At 32.8% G+C, this 15839-nt stretch overlaps 3 protein-coding genes across 5 annotated transcripts; 2 read left to right on the forward strand and 1 right to left on the reverse strand.

Annotated features, from left to right (window-relative positions):
- Positions 1-560: 560 nt before the first annotated feature.
- Positions 561-4486, forward strand: LOC107959210 (uncharacterized). Of its 2 annotated transcripts, XM_016895206.2 has the most exons (9): positions 561-900; positions 1371-1537; positions 1827-1931; positions 2291-2347; positions 2537-2617; positions 2848-2882; positions 3380-3469; positions 3576-3735; positions 3986-4486. In XM_016895206.2, the coding sequence occupies exons 1-9, from the start codon at positions 756-758 to the stop codon at positions 4103-4105; spliced, it is 960 nt and encodes a 319-aa protein (XP_016750695.2). In that variant the 5' UTR covers positions 561-755; the 3' UTR covers positions 4106-4486. The 2 variants fall into 2 exon arrangements, with proteins under 2 accessions (XP_016750695.2, XP_040969067.1); XM_041113133.1 differs by lacking the exon at positions 2291-2347 and having other exon boundaries at positions 622-900.
- A 1011-nt stretch (positions 4487-5497) lies between these two features.
- Positions 5498-11884, forward strand: LOC107959209 (nicalin-1). Of its 2 annotated transcripts, XM_016895205.2 has the most exons (14): positions 5498-5956; positions 6047-6204; positions 7141-7244; positions 7679-7745; positions 8206-8298; positions 8381-8545; positions 8672-8812; positions 8906-8983; positions 9428-9540; positions 9633-9693; positions 10425-10592; positions 11067-11168; positions 11342-11431; positions 11547-11884. In XM_016895205.2, exons 1-14 carry the CDS (start codon positions 5671-5673, stop codon positions 11607-11609), a joined length of 1689 nt encoding a protein of 562 aa, XP_016750694.2. In that variant the 5' UTR covers positions 5498-5670; the 3' UTR covers positions 11610-11884. The 2 variants fall into 2 exon arrangements, 1 of the variants encoding a protein (XP_016750694.2); XR_001700776.2 differs by lacking the exons at positions 11342-11431; positions 11547-11884 and adding an exon at positions 10693-10857.
- A 2174-nt stretch (positions 11885-14058) lies between these two features.
- Positions 14059-15488, reverse strand: LOC107959208 (uncharacterized). Its single transcript, XM_016895204.2, has 2 exons — positions 14776-15488; positions 14059-14695 (listed from the first exon to the last, which is right to left on the reverse strand). Exons 1-2 carry the CDS (start codon positions 15140-15142, stop codon positions 14304-14306), a joined length of 759 nt encoding a protein of 252 aa, XP_016750693.2. The 5' UTR covers positions 15143-15488; the 3' UTR covers positions 14059-14303.
- Between the last annotated feature and the right edge of the window lie 351 nt (positions 15489-15839).

A 15839-nucleotide genomic window follows, 5' to 3' on the forward strand; every position in this document is an offset into this window, starting at 1 on the left:
AATCAGTGTATTTGAAACACGATTAGATTAGTTAGTCAGATTAATTAAATTAAGTATAGATTAATATATTGATCCAAATAAAAGGATTAAATTAAAAACTGTTTAAAACCATACAAATTAAAAATTGGAATAAAAATTTATAGTTAAACAAATTGAACTGATTTAATATTTTTTTATAAAATTTTAATTATTTATTTAATTGTTGTCGGTCTAATAGACAGATTAAATCATGAATTACTAGTCTAATTAATTCAATCGCTAATCTAATTATTAAAATATTATATGTGATGCTCTAATATTATATCATGTCCAAAAATTATTTATATAATTTAAGAACTAAAAATTCTATTATAAAAATAATGAGAAAGATTATTCTCTCCTTAATAAATACTTTTATTTAACGAACAGTTGGGTTACAAACAATACAAGCAGGGAGGCTTGGATCCACTGTCCAATGGACCGAATACAACAACAACACTACAAGATAGTCCGAAATGAGGAAATTAGAGTATAAAAATTAAATTTATATATGAGAGGGACTAATAATAAATTTTCACCTTCTTTTTACGTATTTTAACAGATAAAAAGAGAGAGTGAAAGTAAAGCTGATTTAACGGCGACTAGCCGGTGCTGTTAAAGTGGGGGAAAATATTCTTTAAAATAAAAGGATAACGCATTTTCCAGTTCTAAATGCTTGGCGGCAGTGTAGATATTTATGCGTTTGCCACCAAATTCACAAAAAGAAGCCATCCCCAATGGACACTCTTTCAGGGTTTGCTTTCATCACCAACTGCAACACTTCTTCATGTACAAGATTCTCTCTCCTTCCTCCTCATCAAAGACCACCACTTTCCAGAAGAAACCCCACTGTCTATGTCTTGAAAACAAGCTCTTCTTCAGGTAACATTTTCACCCATCACATTACAGTTTGGATTTTGAGTTTCATGATTATTTTGGTTCATATTTGATATGGGTTTCTTTTCAAGTTCAAGTATGCTTTTTTCCCCCCGGGGGGGGGGGGGAAGGGGTTGAGGAGGGTTTATCATCTTGTGGTAAATTAAAGATAAAATGTTTTCATGGATCAACTACCTTTTACTTTATGATGAATTTTATTGTTAGATCATAATAGTAATGGGTTCTAATTGCATTAAATTGTATCTAATTCCGCGTCCTGCAATTTCTTTATCATTCTGTCTTTGAATCATTCATATAAATAAGTGAATTCTTCTACTAGGGAATTCCCACCATTGTGTTTCAGCTTAGAGGTTAAGATTTTAGTGTTTGAGTTATAATGATAATATTTATATGACTGTGAATTGCTGATAGATGGTCATTTAAATTTCTATCCTTTTTTTTTATAAAATTGTCAGTGAGTGAATCTGTAGAAGAGAACGTTCTGGAGATGTTCTTCAAGGATAGAGAAGTAAATGGAGATTTTGTCTCCAAAGTTTCGGACATGCTATGGCAGAGAGAGGTTCTGAAAGTTGTTGATACCGATGCCAGTGAACCAGCTGACACTGCTGAGCAATCACAGCAGGTACGAATATAGTGTTCTCTTTGCTTTCTATTGCTGACATGATTTTAGTTAAACATGTTGGTATGCCCATGCAATTATAGTGAATCTTCAACTCCCTTAGCGGAACCTCTTCTTTGTTACTGTTTTTCAGTCTCATATAAGAGGGTTGACTTGCTTTTTCTTGGGAGGAGGAGAGAGGGGATTTCTTTTCCTTGTTTGTAGTCTCTCCATGGTTGCTTATTTTCTACATATTATTTCATTAATTGAAGCCATTCAATTCACTCATGCTTTTGATCCTAAATATGTGTAGGTCATTGAAATTGATGATGATAGCGGGTTTTTGAAGCTTTCAAGAACTCAAGAGTGGTTATTAGGTGACAATTCTGCACCAAGGAATAAGAAAGCCATTGCCAAGGTCTGCTTTTTTATTCTCCCCTGTCCCCGGTTACCATTTTGCCCTATGCTGTCCATGTTGGTAGCTCTATGCTTAAATATATTAAAATGCACTGTCAAAGTGACACACACGTGTCAATAAGGGACTATTGCTTGGCCAAACCTAATCAAGTGGTTCAGAAACATGTTAACCAGGTGGCTTTCAGGTATCATGTATAGGGCAGAATCTAATGGATTAAAGGCCTATATGTCTTGTCAGACTTGGCCAAATTTTAAAACTGAAAAGATGAAATTCACAACATTTATTAGCTTAAAAAAAAGACTTGTCAGCCTGATGAAACAGATCAATCATTTTTGTTATTAATCCTTGTGTATGAACAGGTGTTGCAGAATGACAGTGCAAGAAGGAAGAAACTGAATCTTCTAAAATATGAAGCTGTATGCTACTCATCAGAATTCTCAGTTAGTTGTAGGGCTTTATTTTTCTATATTAAGTTATTTCAGTAATGCGTCAAGGACTGGAAAACTGAAAAGATGTTTTAGTTGCAAACCATGAATAAGTCTTGCATCAGACAATTGTTAAATTTTTTTTGAAAGGTGCTAATTTTTTGTCATTTAATCTTGCAGCTCAAGAGGGAATTAACACTTTTATCAGTTGGAATTGGGACAGCATGCAGTGGGTACTGTTTGATAGTGTTATCATTTCAGGTAAAATAAATATTCACCAAAACCTGTTGTGCTGTGGGGTGTGATGTATTAAATTGATGATATGAATATTCTTTCAGCACATTCTTTATCAGTTGTGCCCTGCATTGGCCATACTTCCTTCCCTTCTATGTCTAGGAGATATGGCTTCTAAAGGGGAAAAAGGAGATTTTTAGAAATTTTTACATGTATTATTATTGGTTCTCATAGAACTAAGTTTGAATATTGTGCAGGCTGCTGTTAGTTATGCAATTGGGGTTCTTCTCAGGTTAGTTTGCTACATTTCTAAATTAGGTTATTTCTGTTGAATTAACTTTAATGAGTTAAATGGGTAATTAGTCGAGGTTTAAGCCCCCATCTTTCCACATGTGTACTTAGCAGATATGTATATTTGGACTGAAAAAGTACCATTCTTATCTTATTCATAGAAGAAAACATAACATACATGATTCATCCACTGTAGTAACAGTTGGATGCTTTAATCTGAAGCACAGTGGCTTTATTCCTATTGAAATCATCAGGGGCCTAATAAAATTTTTATCCTCAAAAGTCAGTTTTACATGGAATTCAACTTTACTGACTTGGAAAAGCCGATTATTGTCTGTTGATGATATCTTTTAATTGATCAGAATTTTAGTGAGCTCAACTTATGGACAAATGTTGCTCGTATTCTAATTTCTTGAGCAAAGGAAGAAGAGAGATACTGTATCATTATTGTTTTTGTCACCCTTGTTAGTCTTTTAACCTAGTTCATTTTCTCAACAGTTGCTTATACCTCCAGCTCTTATACCAACATGCGGACGGCCTATCAGAGGAAATGGTTCCTCAGATTTTCAAGCAAAAGAAATCGAAGAAGTATCTCTACAAACTCCTTTTTTTAATCTCTCTTTTCGTAGTAGTTGTAAGTGAATCCTTTGTTCTCTTTGCTTGCCTTCAACAATATTCGTTTTCTTAATTTCAGAATAGGAATAAGAAGTGAGGACTTGCAAGACTTCTTTGAGAGAACAATTAAGGGTAGTGGCATTGCTCTTTCTTCTCCCAGACTAGTGATCCCTGCTGCCGTATATGGATTGTGGATCGCGTCGCACAAATTTTTGGCCAATGATTTCTTTGATTTCCAGGTAGCTTTTAGATGTTTTTCTTTTTATATAATAATAAGCTGACGTGCAATGTCCTGCCTACAGTTATTGTTTATGTTGCTCTGACTCTCCAAAGACCTTTCAAATGCATGGAAAAAGAAAAATTAAACATAACACTTACACTTGAGTCCGATTAACATAGGATAATGGCCTGTTTGTGAAATCCGAAAACAGTCATGGCGACAAGTACTTTGTATTGTCATTTATGGTTTTTGGTGCTTGTTCTTCGCAGCTTGTGCCTGCAATGCTTGGGATGTTTGCATACAAGGCAGCTGCTCTTGTTCAAGTATACAGAGATAACGAAGACCTGCAGTTTGTCTTTCCAGAAAACGAGGAACAGTCAAATAAATGAGTCTCCAATTTTTTGCGTGTTTTGATCCAATACTTCCAACACTACCTGGTTGGTGCCATACAGTCTGGAATTCGACCACCTTTTGATGATTCAAACAAGAAAACCACCCAAACAACTTAATAATTCAGTTTCTACATCCATGGGCTGGTTAGAGCAGATTGCAGTCGATGAATACTGGATTGCTAGCGAAGTCTTCGGTGTCCATTCAACCGTATTGATGCTTTATTGTGTATATTTTCTAAGTTCCAAGAATGAATATGATGCTCAAAATCCATGCATTATTGTAATGTGATTCATTTTGATGTTGAGCTTTTCATGATCAGTTGGCGTTTGCCGTTTGGTCATTTTGTCGAATAAAAAATGTATGGTAAACTCTATTTATCTTGGATTTTCTTTTTCAATTTTTTAAAATATTTTTATTGGACATATATTCGAGATATATGACATTTTTAAATGAAATATTTATATTTAGCACCTAAGCATTGTAAATAATTCAAATTTAAAATTAATGTCCGGTTTGATTTGTTAAGTGTATTAAAATGAGGAAATGCCTATTTATCGGATAGTAATAAAATCGCTATAAGCATCAGTGATAAAATATCGCTTGTCTTTAGTGAAAGGAAAAATATCCAACTTTTTTTTTTTGAAGATATATCAAAGTTAATTAATATAATCATAATTTTCAATTTTTATAAAACTGAATATTGTTTTATAAAATGAAAATATTTGAAAGAAATTGAAAAATGGAATTATTTAAAAAAATCAAATTATATATTTTATAAAATAAAGAAGAAAAAAACATATTAGTTAAAAAACATGCTAGAAGTAGGGAGAATAAAAAAAAAAAACTATGGTAGTGAAAGTTGAAATCGGGTTAATGTTTGATATAATATCTCTAATTTTTTAAAAGAATATCGATGAAATTTTTAATTTCACAAATAAGTTAAATAATATCATATTTTTAATTTCTTTAAAAACCTTACTTTTTATTACCTTATTACACTTCAAAGAGGTATGAATCACACATTTAATTGGGGAAGTGCTTGAAACAAATTCCATTGAAAGTTACCATTTCAAGTGTAAAAACTTCCCCCAAATTAAGACAAAGCTTAAAACTTGAATTTTTTTTCCCCCAAAAATTGAGGAAAACTTAAGTATTTAATTATTTTCACAAATAAATAAGTGAGTAATGTTTTTTTAAAGAAAAATAAGTGATTAGTGTTTTGTTTTGAAAGTGTGATTAGTGTTAATTAACTTACTAAGAAGTCTATTACAATGTTATTATTCCTAATTTCCTACAAACGAAGCATAATTGTTATTTTTTAATTTGTTGAATTAATCACTTCAACTTTTTTTTTAATGAAAGAAAAGGAAATTACTTTCCATTATCTGATTATTATTTATTTAATCACTTAAGTAATAAACACTTGAATCACATAAAAGTCCAAGCTAATCTGACAAACCTGCATGTTGGAAATGGAATCAGCTCCACCCCATTAAACAATTACTGAATCCAAATTTCTCTTTTCCACTCTCTCCATACCCTAGCTCCAATCTCTCCTCCCATGGCGCTCTCCAAGAACTCCGGTGGTCACCGGGGAATGCAAGAATCGATGTACTCAGTGATCGCTCTAGTCTTCATTTTAGTAGCTTGCGTCGAACTATGCGATGCGGCCGCCGCCATCGACGTTTACCGTCTAATCCAATACGACATGTCCGGTTCTGCTTACGGATCTCGCTTCGCGGCTCTCAACCACCACGCCGCCTCCTTGCATTTCCCTCCTGGCGCCGATCTTTCCAGAGCCGTCCTCGTCATCCCTCTCCGTGAACTGAACATCACTTTTGTTCGAGGTTCACTTTCATTTCAACAATTTAATTTCTACTCTTCTGTTTTTAGTCTTCTTGAGACTAATTAAACCTTTTACTTTTGGTGTTTGGCAGAATATATCAATCAGAAAAAGCCGTTAGGAGGGTTGCTATTTTTGCTTCCTGACATATTTAGCTTTGAAAATGGAGGGAATAAACAAGTTCATGAAAAGGAGCAACTGAAAAATCTACTGGCAGAGCTGGAACAGTTACTTATACATGCAAATATACCCGTGAGTGTAACAGAGATTATATTTCTTAGGGTTAAATTTTGTCTTCTTGCAAAATTGTTACTTGCCACTATATGCCTGCATAAGTTGCCATGTTATTTAGTTTTTTGGTAAATACTATGCCTTGAGACTGAAGCTTCCTCATTTGCTAAGCTAATTTTGTTTAAGATCTGAGTTCTGTCTGTTGGAGTGTTATTTTGTCTCCGTTGATTGAGACTGAATCAAGTGTAATATTTTTCCTTAGCTTAACAATTTTAATGCATTGTTATTAACCTATACCAGCATTTTCATCATAATTGAAGTTGATTTTGACCTTGTTTGCTTATTGTTTTTAACACTATCCAATTACTTTAACATCATTCCAAAATCCTGCCAGTCTAAAAGACTTGGATTCCTGTTTCTTGCTCCATGCTTCCATCTTAAGCAGATACCTGTTGTTGACTAGTTTTCATGTCAACTAATTGTTTAATTGGAAAATGAGATAAACTTTGAAATTTCTTCCTAAAACATGCCTGATATATGTAACTCCAACATCAGTGCTTATTCATATGAGCGAACTTTTTTCTATTGCTATTCTAGCATCATTTGTAAGCTTTTTCTAAAAATTAATAATACTGTGATATATGCTTAAGTCTCATACTCGTTGTTTTCCTGAAGGACATTATCATCTTATGTTCCAGTAGTGTTATCAGCTAGGGCCGACATCTGTCCTTTAGTTTTCTGTGTTCACTTTTTGTGCTCTGTGTGAAAATGATTTTTAGAATTAAATCCTAGTTAATGTTGTTCTTGTGACTCCAAATGAAACCTTTGTTACTTCTCATTTAAGGTAGGAAAATTACAAGAAATGAGAAAACTTTGCTACTTCTCAACTCTTGATTTTTTTTTAATGTCCTTTTTATGCTATAGTTGTAACTTTATTGTGGAGATCTTGTGCTGCAGTATCCTGTTTATTTCGCTTTTGAGAATGATGAAATTGATACTGTCTTGGCGGATATCAAGAAGAATGATGCGATTGGTCAACCTGCTACTGCAACTACTGGAGGGTCAGTTCATAGTTTTTTGGCTTAAAATTGATACTATATATCCAATTGTTGTATAAGGATGCTCGTTTGATGTCAGGGAACAGATCTAGCCTGAACTCTTACCTGTTTTCAACGAGGGATAAAATATTTTACCTGTTTTTCTTGTTTTATTTCTCAAAATATTGTTGAATGATCATTTTCCAGGTTGAGGCCCAAATAAGTGGTTCACTTATTTTATTCATTTACATTTCTACTTTAATCTTACACCATTTTTGCTTATTTATGTCTTCGTTATTCATTTACTTTGGTTGTAAATTTATTTGTAAATAAGTAAATATGGCTCCATCTCTATTGTGATGTGTTTTTAGTTGGTTCTTGTGTATTCTCTAGTTCATTTTGTTGTTGAAATTGGTAAGAATTCATGTTTAATCCAACTCATCTTGTGAAAAATTCAGATACAAGCTTGTTATCCCAACACCTGAACCGAAGAAAGTTGCATCTCCCACCATCACTAATATTCAGGTGTGTGTCAAATTTTATTTTATTTTATTTTATTGTAACTTTTCTAAATGAACAAAAAGAGTTGCAACTGAATGCATAGTAGAGGAAAATTACATGGCTGCTTCTTGCATATAGTAATAATGAGACACATGTAGCATATGGAAGACAGCCACCTGGTTTGCTTATATCATATGAAAGAATACTAGTTATGTTTTAAAAGAAAGAACCTTATTGCCTTCTGACCTGGGAACAACAAAATATATATTGCTTCTTTAAAGTTACATAACTTCATTTCAATTGTTGCTCACTCCATCTGCGTATCATATGTTTGTCTTGTAAGATGTTTTGGTATCAGATATTGGTATGTTTAATTTTTCTTGAGCTAGTTTTATTGCGTGTATAATCTGGGGAATCTTGAATATGCATTAATGGTTGTTTTCTGGAAGAAGTTTTCACTCTGGTAATTCTGCTGTGGTAACAGGGGTGGTTGTCTGGCTTGAAAGCTGATGGAGATACAAATCAACTTCCAACGATTGCTATTGTGGCATCTTATGATACTTTTGGGGCTGCTCCTGTATGTATTTTATTAATTTTCAGTAAAGAAAATCAGCTTCAATTATCCAAATGAAGGCACCATAATTTTTTTAAACATGTAGGCATTATCAGTGGGAAGTGACAGCAATGGGAGTGGCGTTGTAGCACTTCTTGAAATAGCTAGGTTATTTTCTCTTCTGTACTCAAATCCTAAGACAAGAGGAAGGTACAATTTACTTTTTGGCCTGACATCTGGTGGACCATATAACTACAATGGAACTCAGAAGGTAATTCATTTTCATTGATGAACTGAATTTTTATCATCTCTTTCAGTGGCTTATATAACTTTCTGATTAGTTACTTTTGTCATTGTTTTGGTTGCTTTGGTCATATAATTATCATATTTTGTGCAGTGGCTTCGGAGTTTTGATCAACGTTTACGTGAGAGTATTGACTATGCTATTTGTTTAAATAGTATTGGTTCTTGGGATAATGAATTGTGGATTCATGTGTCTAAGCCTCCAGAGAATGCCTACATTAAGCAAATTTTTGAGGTAAGCGGGTAACAATTAGAATAATAGGTCTTGACTGCATTATATGATGTTTTCATTCCATTGGCAAGAATCTGATAAGTGGTGTTATTGAAGGGTTTCTCTAATGTGGCAGAGGAGATGGATATCAAAGTTGGCTTGAAGCACAAGAAAATAAACATCTCCAATCCTCGAGTAAGTTGATATATGTATATATTTCAATGTTTGAACCATCTTCTGTCACCAGTTTCTGAAATTAAGAACATATCCTATGTTTTGATAGAATATTATTACAAACAACTTCATCTATGAGGAACTTATGAAACTTCAGTTTCATGTATCTATGAATGAATTTATTTTTGTGATTTTCCAAAATTGCAGCAGTAACCCCCCTTTATGATCCTGTGGCCTATCTTGCACATAAAATCTTTTCTAGAAAATGGTTAACTCATACTTGAAATATATCTGTTAAATCTGAACTTTTTGCTATCGTTGATGAAATATGATTTTACCAAATGACATCACACATGAAGGTGCATTACATCTATTTATGAGAACATTTACGGATAGATGTAAGATTGCTCTGCTCTTGCATTTCTGCTGTTTAGATCAGGTAATAAAGCGGTTAAGCTGTTGTAGGTAGCTCGGGAGCATGAACAGTTCTCAAGGCTGAGAGTTACTGCTGCCACTCTTTCTGAAATTTCGACTGCTCCTGAACTCCTACAAGGCACTGGAGGTCTGTATGATAGCAGGTAATATTTTCAAAGTTAAGTCCTTATTATCAAATTTTCAGTTTGTGTCTTTGTGTTTGAGATTAGTTGCTGAGAGCTTGACTATTTTGCAGACAATTTGTGAATGAAACTGCAATCACTAGAGGTGTAAAGTTAGTTGCTGAAAGTCTTGCGGTAAGATCTGCAAGTATATATTTGATTTGGTGTTCTTATTGCCATTCTTGATAAAATTGTGCTTGCAATACATAACCCCTTGCCCCTCCTGTTTGTATGAGTTAGCATAAAGAAATGGAAATCTATCTTGCAATATTTATGAGAACCTGGTACCTCTTGGAAGGGAATGTGTAGACTGTGGACCAATGACATCTGTGTCTGGTCCCTACCAAAGCAATGCTAAGTGAGAGAATGACATGAATATTTATCATGTGATGCTCTTGTGTGGAATGTACTACTGTATATGCATGTGTAAGCATAGAAGTGAAAATTTCTCCCGCTGCATGTTATTACCTAGGATAAATTAACTACAATTCTCACTGGAGGAAAATTATAGCATTACATGTATGCTGATGATTGCTGTGATTTAGTCTTTTGGACATTCGAGGCAAAGGACCTGCCCTTGTAGGATGGAATTGGGGGAATGTCTGGGAACATGTGTGGAAAGTATGATATAGACCATGCTTTTGCTGGTCAATTTCTGGATACAGTACAATGTATATATGATCCATGCAAACCAACCAATTACTTTGCAAAGGCTTTATCTTGATCATTGCTTTTTTGTTGTTTTATACGCATAGTAAGAGTATTTAGATAGTTGCCAACTTGTGTGCAAAGACTTTTAAGTTTTAATCATTTGCTCGTGCATGAATACATACTTTTTATTTTAAAATTGTCATCACTTTTTGCAGAGGCATATCTATGGCCACCAGGGAAAAAATGTCCAAATTTTTGCAGATGGCGGTAGTTTGGCTGTAAATCCTGCTTATATACAATCTTGGCTGGATCTTTTATCACAAACACCTCGTGTGGCTCCGTTTCTTTCAAAGAATGACCCTTTTGTCATGGCTTTGAAGAAGGTTTATCTCCTGTTCCTTTTCTTGATCTTCTCCTTTATGTTTCCGTTTCTTTCTTTAAGATGACGATTTGCGCTTTAAGAATTGAGTTGATTTTCTTCAGAGTTGAATTAGGTTTAAAGAATCAAATATATGATATTTAAGATACGGGGATTGTCAAATGTCTTGGATAACTGCTCTTCCAATTGGGAGTTTGATGAAAGAAACACTTTGCTTCTATGAAAGAAAGTTGCATGTACCATTACAAAGCAAACGTAAAGAAAAAAAAGTATGTGTATTTCATTCCAGCTTGCCTCACTTCAAAACTTGTACTCTCTTTTACCAACCACATAAACTTCCAAGTATCATTATCAGTAAATATAACAGAACAAACTTTTGGATAAGGATTTATGGTAAGTGGTGAAAACACTAGAATGACTTGCCACGTGCTTTCTTTAACTTTCAGTTCTGATTGCTGTTCGTCTCACTCTATTGCAGGAATTAGCTGATCATACTGATGAAGTGAACATGCAACATGAGGTTCTTGAAGGGGTATTCACTTTCTATGATTCAACTAGTGCTAGGCTTAACATCTATCAGGTATTTACTATTGTTTGAATTAACTTTTTTTTTTTGCGTGTGTGCGCGCGCAGGCGCAAGGATGATGAATGTATTAGACGACTGACAGATTGGTTGGGACATATATAGACAGAATTAATTTTTGTTTACCATTGCCCATTCAAATAATGACAGGTTTAATCGTGGTGTTGCAGGTTGCTAGTGTAACATTCGACTTGCTGTTACTTCTCGTGTTGGGATCATATTTGATAGTGCTCTTCAGTTTTCTTGTCATCACAACTAGGGTGACTCTTTATTCACTATTAACCAGTTGTTTTAAATCGCTAAACATTGACCTTTTATTTGCCGTGTTTAGGATATTTAAGAAAAAACTAATTTAATGACGACGCTTTTCTACAGGGTCTTGATGATCTAATCAGTTTATTTCGCCGGCCCCCTTCTCGAAAGGTGAAAACAGCTTGATCGCATAAGCAGAACATTATATGCGGATGCATTTTGTACGAAATGTTCTCTAATGTAAACTTAAAACAAAATATCCCACGAGGTTCCTTGGTTTTCACTTTTTTTTCTTCTCCTTTTTAGTTTTAGTATGACCGGGGACCATTTTAAATGAGATCAATTTTAGGTGCGAGAAAATTTTTGCTCAATCCACCCAGGATTGTATTGTATTGTATTGTATTGTATTGTTGTTGGTTTTCTAGAATAATACGTAGGGGGTATCCGTACATTTTTAATTACACGACATGGCATGTATGTTGATTTTAGATTTGTGTCTAACATATGTATGTGTAAAACTCGTTAACATAGGTGATATAAATACTGATCCACGCACATAAAGTTAGTGTAGAAATAATTAACAATCCCGTAATTTTAATGTCGCCTGCCAAGTTTTGATGCAAAAGATTAATATGAAATTTGTTTGCTTATTTTGCTTTATAAAGTGTGGCAATGACTATTTTGGACTTTCAATTTTATAAAAAAAATATATTTTAACTTTTTATTTAATTTCTCATCTTTTTAGTCTTTGAATTTTTTTTTGTCAAATTATCTTAAAATGGATGAAAAAGTAAATATTTGTTAATTTTGTTAATATGGTATACACGTGGATTGACAGGTGGATGAATATCAATATTTAATTAATTTTTTAGAATTTTAAAAATAATTTTTATATTTTATACTTTTAATGGTTTTTAATTTTTTAAAATATTTTTTTTTATTTTTAAAATTTTAAAAAATTAATTAAATATTAAAATGTTATTTATATGACAATAAACATGTATGTCATATCAGTAAAGTTAAAAAAGATTATTTTTTAATTCATTTTGAGGTGATTTGACAAAAAATGTAAATTGACGGAAAATTAAATAAGGATTAAAATGATTTTTTATAAAATTAAAAAGCTAAATAAAATATTATACCTACATAAAAGGAAATGTTTTTTTCTCTCTCGGTGATAGGTACGATTTTGAGTAAGTTAAAAATTATATACTGGAATTATATAAGTCAATTGATTTACACTGAAATTGCTACATACCACTAACACATAGAGATGATAGAAACCCTTAGATTGTGATAAAAGAAAATAAAAACACTAATCAACATTTAAAAAAAATTCACCATTGGATTCAAGTATAAAGTTTTATGAAGAGGATCTGTTGTTTGTGGATTTATGGTAATTGCTATTAGCTGTAGAGAAGAAAATGTCAATCTCTATTGCCTGTTGTCAAGCAATTTTCCTTGGAGTACAAAGAGACATAGTAATATCCTTTTGATTTGAAATCTTTAATCAAGCAATTAATATGAGAAGAATCAATTAACAAATCCCTAAATCTCTTGTAACGCCCTTCAGTTCTAGCCATGGAATTACTTGAAAGAAACCCTTCCAATCCACCAACAAATAAAAGGCTATCATCTATATATGTGGAATTTATTATACTTTCCAACATCTAATTATCCCCACAAATAAGAAGGGAAAGAAAATAGTGCAGGAAACTTGTGAGAATTTCATAAGAAAAATTATACTTTGATTTTTTTATAAAATATAATTTAATGTTGAATCTTTTAAAATAAATTTTTCGAGGTTGTTGTTTACTTGTACATTTTACATAATTCCATAGTTCCATTCTTTTTTCTTTCTTAAATGAAAAAAAAAATCAATGCCGCTCAATCTTTTCAAGATTGCCTAATTAATCTCCTAACATCTTCATCCCACAATTCCAAAAAGAGATACGCAAGTTGAGATGCGACAATTTTCATAAATATGTAATTTCATACATGTATTTAGATTTTGTTACCATTTTCATAAATTATTAATATTATTATTATTATAAGATCATTTTACATTTACATATTAATGATTATATTTATTCATTATAAAATAAATAAATGTGTTTACTTTTAAAATATATATCATTAAATCAAAATTAATTTTTTTTATAAAAGATTTATAGTAAACCGATAAAAATTAAAGTTTCTAAATTTATATTGAATAAAAAAATTATATATAAAATTGATATTTATTTCGAAAACTAATCAGGAAACTAAGGCATAGTAATCCAATTAATGACCAACCAGTCCATTTGTTCAATAAAAAGATTTCGATAGGCACATGTAATGAAATTGATTGAGAAAGTGACATATTTTATAATAGAAAGCACCAATGTATATATATTTATTTGTTTTGTTAAATATCTCAAATCATATTTATATATATGTCTATTACTTTACTCAATGGATAAAGGATCTAATTGATAGAGGAAGCATCATAAAGATCAATTAGAAAGAAAAAAAAAAGTTTAAGAATACCCAAAATCTTGGGGCATTTTCCATGGCCATACTTTAAAGAGAAACAAAAAAGAGAGGTAAAAAGCATATGCTTGAGGAATTAGAGAAAGCCCATGAATTTGTAGTATACTATAAACTGCTATATGCTAGTATTAAACAAGAAACAAAATATTACATCAAACTCTCCACTTTTAATTAATACACATAATTAATAGAAATTACATAAAATCTTACGAGTCTGCACTCACAAACTATATTATATATATAGCAGCGAAGAACTATATAAATATATATATCACACGTCTTTCTCACAAATACTATTATGACATTAATTACTGCTATTACACTATCTCTAATCCACTGAGATACTCATCAAGGGATACCGATGATGGGGAAGAAAGGAACATAATAGCTGGATGGTGCAAGTCCCCACTCCGGGGGTAGTGGCAGATCGACGGTCTTGGATGAACCGATCCCCTTTTGAGCTCCACATGACTTAGCATCAACGGATGCCAAAGGGCATGAAGTGGAGAAAGCCAGTGGAGTGGAGAGGGTGTAAGTATTGAGTTGATGTCCCACCTTCACAACCTTGGACACCAGGTTTTTCTTCTTACTGTATAGCTGGTTTGGTCCACCTAGGAGCTTGGCAAGGCAGTTAGGGTTTGAGATGCCTGATGGAAGCTGGACCTTGAAAGAACCATTTTCTTCAGTGGTTGCAGTGGCTAGTTTCTTCACTTTCTCACACTTCACTGCAACTTGGATGCCTGCAATTGTAAAGCCTATATGATTAAGTAGTAGGACAACATTTAAAAAACAACTCAAAAGAGGGAAAATTAGAGGGAACCTGAGAAGTCATAATTATGAGGGCAGTCGAAGCAGGAGATTTTGGCATTGAGATGTTGGCAATTTGAGAGTTGAACCCTAGTAAGAGCCACTAGGAACAGCACTAGTGCAGAAATCATCCCTAAAGGAAGTGCCATTTTGATTTTCGTAAGCCAACACAATGTCAAGTGTGTGTTTTTCTTTAGAGTATGAAGAATTATGGGAGAGGGCATATATTGTTGCTTATAAATGCAAGGGGGGGAATTAGCTAAGACCGTATTTAATGAAAGGAAACCAAAGGCTGAGTTGGTAGTTGGTGCTAATTTACTGCAGTAACGAACTAACACGAGAACCCCCTTATCTTGTTTTTTCTTCTTCCACAGTGACATGTGTAAATTTAGACCAACTTTAAGCCTATCTATACCTATTTTCTAAGAACAACAACAATAATAACTGTGACAAACTAACTCTCACAAATGATGTTTCTCGTGAATACTCAAAATTCCAAACATTTTAGACCAACTTTATCATTTCTCGACCCACCATAAAAAAAGTAGATTTCATAAACATAATAAAGATTATAAATGTGTAAAAAAAAAAAAAGCATAAACACCAACATCAAGTGTAGTCAAAATGTTTGGTTAATCGTATCTGTTGTATATTATATTTATTTTCATAACCTAATGTTGAAAGAAGGTGGGTACATGGATAGTGTGGGTCCTTAGACCTTAATCTAAAGTTTTTGTTACCGATGGATGTTTCTAAGCATATATATGTTAGTGTATAGGAGGTGAAATACTTGGTTATGAATTTGTGTTGCTATATGGAATCATTACAACCACATTCTAAAGCTGTTAATAGATTTGGGGTACTTAAGAATTGACATGTATTTGTGTGTTTCTCTTTCGGTGCATTATTAGAAGATCTGATGAGGTCTCGTTGCCCTAAGAAAGTGGCTACACTTAAATCCATCCTTCTCATCTATTTAATTTCCCACTTGAATTAAAAACTAAATTTGAGAAATCAATCATCACCATTTACTATCAACTGCAATTATGCATTTCCAATACTTATCATCTAAGACTT

This window comes from Gossypium hirsutum, chromosome A05, assembly GCF_007990345.1.
Source record: "Gossypium hirsutum isolate 1008001.06 chromosome A05, Gossypium_hirsutum_v2.1, whole genome shotgun sequence".
In the NCBI taxonomy this organism is placed as follows: Eukaryota; Viridiplantae; Streptophyta; class Magnoliopsida; order Malvales; family Malvaceae; genus Gossypium; species Gossypium hirsutum.

What these genes read in the sequence shown, in the direction of transcription:
- LOC107959210 (XM_016895206.2), top strand. Translation starts at nt 756, where the DNA reads ATGGACACTCTTTCAGGGTTTGCTTTCATCACCAACTGCAACACTTCT. An exon ending in ATAAGAAAGCCATTGCCAAG is followed by an intron (nt 1,932 to 2,290) that starts GTCTGCTTTTTT and finishes GTGTATGAACAG; the next exon opens with GTGTTGCAGAATGACAGTGC. An exon ending in GCAATTGGGGTTCTTCTCAG is followed by an intron (nt 2,883 to 3,379) that starts GTTAGTTTGCTA and finishes TTTTCTCAACAG; the next exon opens with TTGCTTATACCTCCAGCTCT.
- LOC107959209 (XM_016895205.2), top strand. Translation starts at nt 5,671, where the DNA reads ATGGCGCTCTCCAAGAACTCCGGTGGTCACCGGGGAATGCAAGAATCG. An exon ending in ACATTAAGCAAATTTTTGAG is followed by an intron (nt 8,813 to 8,905) that starts GTAAGCGGGTAA and finishes GTGTTATTGAAG; the next exon opens with GGTTTCTCTAATGTGGCAGA. An exon ending in TTCTTGTCATCACAACTAGG is followed by an intron (nt 11,432 to 11,546) that starts GTGACTCTTTAT and finishes GCTTTTCTACAG; the next exon opens with GGTCTTGATGATCTAATCAG.
- LOC107959208 (XM_016895204.2), bottom strand. Translation starts at nt 15,142, where the DNA reads ATGTCACTGTGGAAGAAGAAAAAACAAGATAAGGGGGTTCTCGTGTTA. An exon ending in TCATAATTATGACTTCTCAG is followed by an intron (nt 14,696 to 14,775) that starts GTTCCCTCTAAT and finishes TTACAATTGCAG; the next exon opens with GCATCCAAGTTGCAGTGAAG.